The sequence below is a fragment of the Gobio gobio genome (genome assembly GCF_949357685.1).
Source record: "Gobio gobio genome assembly, chromosome: 3".
In the NCBI taxonomy this organism is placed as follows: domain Eukaryota; kingdom Metazoa; phylum Chordata; class Actinopteri; order Cypriniformes; family Gobionidae; genus Gobio; species Gobio gobio.
In genome coordinates this window covers 56,686,368-56,688,867 of record NC_137099.1, presented here as the reverse complement: position 1 = coordinate 56,688,867, position 2,500 = coordinate 56,686,368, and the positions used below count along the sequence as shown (strand labels likewise).

General features: G+C 42.6%; 1 protein-coding gene across 4 annotated transcripts in view; it reads right to left on the bottom strand.

The window, feature by feature from the left end:
- The window catches only part of tsc2 (TSC complex subunit 2), a 70,974-nt gene that overhangs the window by 7,028 nt on the left and 61,446 nt on the right, over positions 1–2,500 (bottom strand). For all 4 annotated transcript variants that reach the window (XM_079813384.1, XM_079813385.1, XM_079813386.1 and 1 more), the window contains 3 exons: positions 2,096–2,235; positions 1,916–1,994; positions 1,728–1,819 (listed from right to left, as the gene is read on the bottom strand). In XM_079813384.1, the coding sequence (XP_079669510.1) occupies positions 1,728–1,819; positions 1,916–1,994; positions 2,096–2,235 (311 nt within the window). The remainder of the gene's footprint in view (positions 1–1,727; positions 1,820–1,915; positions 1,995–2,095; positions 2,236–2,500) is intronic.

Here is a 2,500-nt window from a genome sequence, read left to right as displayed (position 1 = left end):
AGTAAAAGGTATAATAAGCTATACATGAAATAAAGCAAACAATTCAAAGTCAGTGCTAGTTGGCTACAACGGTAACGTAAAGTTAAATAACCTAAAAATAAAAAAAGTAATGAAACTTCACTTTGCCCTCAGCCTAAACGATTTGCCAGGGAACAAATTATAGATCCATGAGACCAAAGATTGGCCGTTACATCTACACAAGACGATTTATAGCTCGACGATTACGATTACGTAATCGAAACCAAGACGATTACACCACAGGACATCAGAGCCAGCGGCAGACGGCAGAAGGACTGGCCGAGGAAAGGCTGCTCTCGCCGGGGTTAATGAGCGCTGCTGATCCACTGGAGCTCACAACTCCGAAAACGCCAGATCAAATGTTCAAATAGGCTCTTTTTATAAATAAACCACAGATTTGAGCTTTAAACAACTACATTATCGCCTGAAAAAGTCTATGTTTTGTCACACATTAACAGTAGATTTGAACCAAAAATACGTGTAAACACAGCCCATGTCAGCCATTTCTCAACGAGACGAGCCGCTGGCAGAAGCCCCTCCCACGACGCGAATTTGCGTCTGTTGTGAAGTGAATGTCACGCGCGAATGAAGCGAATTTCACGCATGAATGAAGCGAATTTCACGCGAATGAAGCGAGTAAACTCAAAATGTTCAAGCGTCCAACTTTGCGCAAATTATTCGCGTCCGGTGTGAACGCTACATTAGACAGTAAGCTTTTCTTTGACTGTTTGCGTTTTTAAGACCGTAGTTCTTGGCACACTCGTTTTGGCACCACCTATTGTTGCGGTGTATTATTGACATGGTCTAGACCCTGAATATAAGACGAACCCATTTTTTCAGATGTATTTCTAAGAAAAGAAAACATCATTTTATAGTCGGAACAATATGCTACATTAAAAATCAAGTACTTTTTTTTTTAAATTTGACTGGAGTAATATTCTATTAGGCTATCTGTATTTGTACTCAAGTATTTGATTTGTGTACAACAGAGTTTGACATAATTGTGTGTGCTTTTGACCATTCAAGCACAATAAACTGTGAAAGAAGTAGTGAATTCGGGATTGGGATCATAGACTGTAAAAAAATATGGACGTAGTGTCCGTGACGTCACCCATAGGATTCTGAAGAGCAGTTTTGAAGCGTAAAGTCGGTTCGAGCTGGCCGTTGCCATCTTGTCAGCGCGTCATCACGCGTCACTCCCGGATAACAGAAAATGGGCAAAGAGGCGGGACGTGGGCGGAGCTGAGGTGACGTGATGACTGACAGACAGCAGATAAACGGCTATCCACCTGTCACTCAACGTGGCCACGCCCTTAATTATGCAGAACTTTAAGGCTTTATATATAGTAAACGAATGAGTTAAACAATAATTCACCCCCTCACAGTTGTCATGAAGGGCAACATTAGCTATATAGACCAAAACCACAATTTGTCAGACTGTAAACATGTGTTTTTCTGCTGTAAAGTTGGGCATTTTAACATGAGCTCAATGAGATTCTGCTCCTTCTGGAGTCTGTCTCTAGTGGCCAGTCGATGAACTGCAGTTTAAGTCACTTCCGTATTGGCTTCAAGAAAAACTGTGGGAGGTTGCCGCTTGATTGGGATAGGAAATTATTTTAAAAAAAAATTCTCTCTATCAAGATTTGTGAAAAACAAGAAAAAAAAACTAAGTATGAAAAACATTGAGAAAGGAAGCCGAGGAGACTCACGTTGGCGTGCAGTGCCATCTGTCTCACGAGCAGCGGAAGGTTGCGGTCAGAAACGATCTTTGCCACACTGGTGTCGACCAAACCCTCCAGATCTGAGAGAGAACGAGGAGTCACAGAATAACACATACATGCAGTCACTTCTGCTTCTCTATAATACTAATATCTGAATGAAAGCGAGTTATTTCCACCTTTCCGACACTGCAGCGTGACCAGGTTGCTCTCATAGTCCAGTGGCTTTATGAGCACCTCCACAAAGTTGAACTGGCCCTGTCAACATCAACACACAAAACATCATATTTGATATACGGCTCAGTAGGAAAGAATGAGGCAAAACCAGTAATGAAGTGTAAACGGACTCTCTCACACACCTTGATGGTGCCCAGTTTGTACTCCTCCCCGGAGTCGTTGTAAACCACCACCACAAAGTCGTTGCCGATGTGGCGTTTCTTATTGCAGCAGCCCTTGTCGCTCTCGCGGTTCGGCATGAGAGTGGCGATATGGAAGATGGCTGCGGAGGGAAGAAAGCGGCTGCTTTAGTCAGACGCGGCGGCTTTCACCTGGTGCTCAGCGCTCTCTTTATGAACAATTAAGTGTCCTCAGACGCCTCACATAATGAGCTCAATATACTCAGAGATGGATCACAAACACTCAGTGACTGAAGTGGATAAAGTCTCTTCACCATACTTGAGTTCATGAAAGGGTTGCCTGGAGTTTTCGAAATGTTGGGTTTTTTCAAGGAACTTAATAATAATTATTAATAATAATAGTAATAG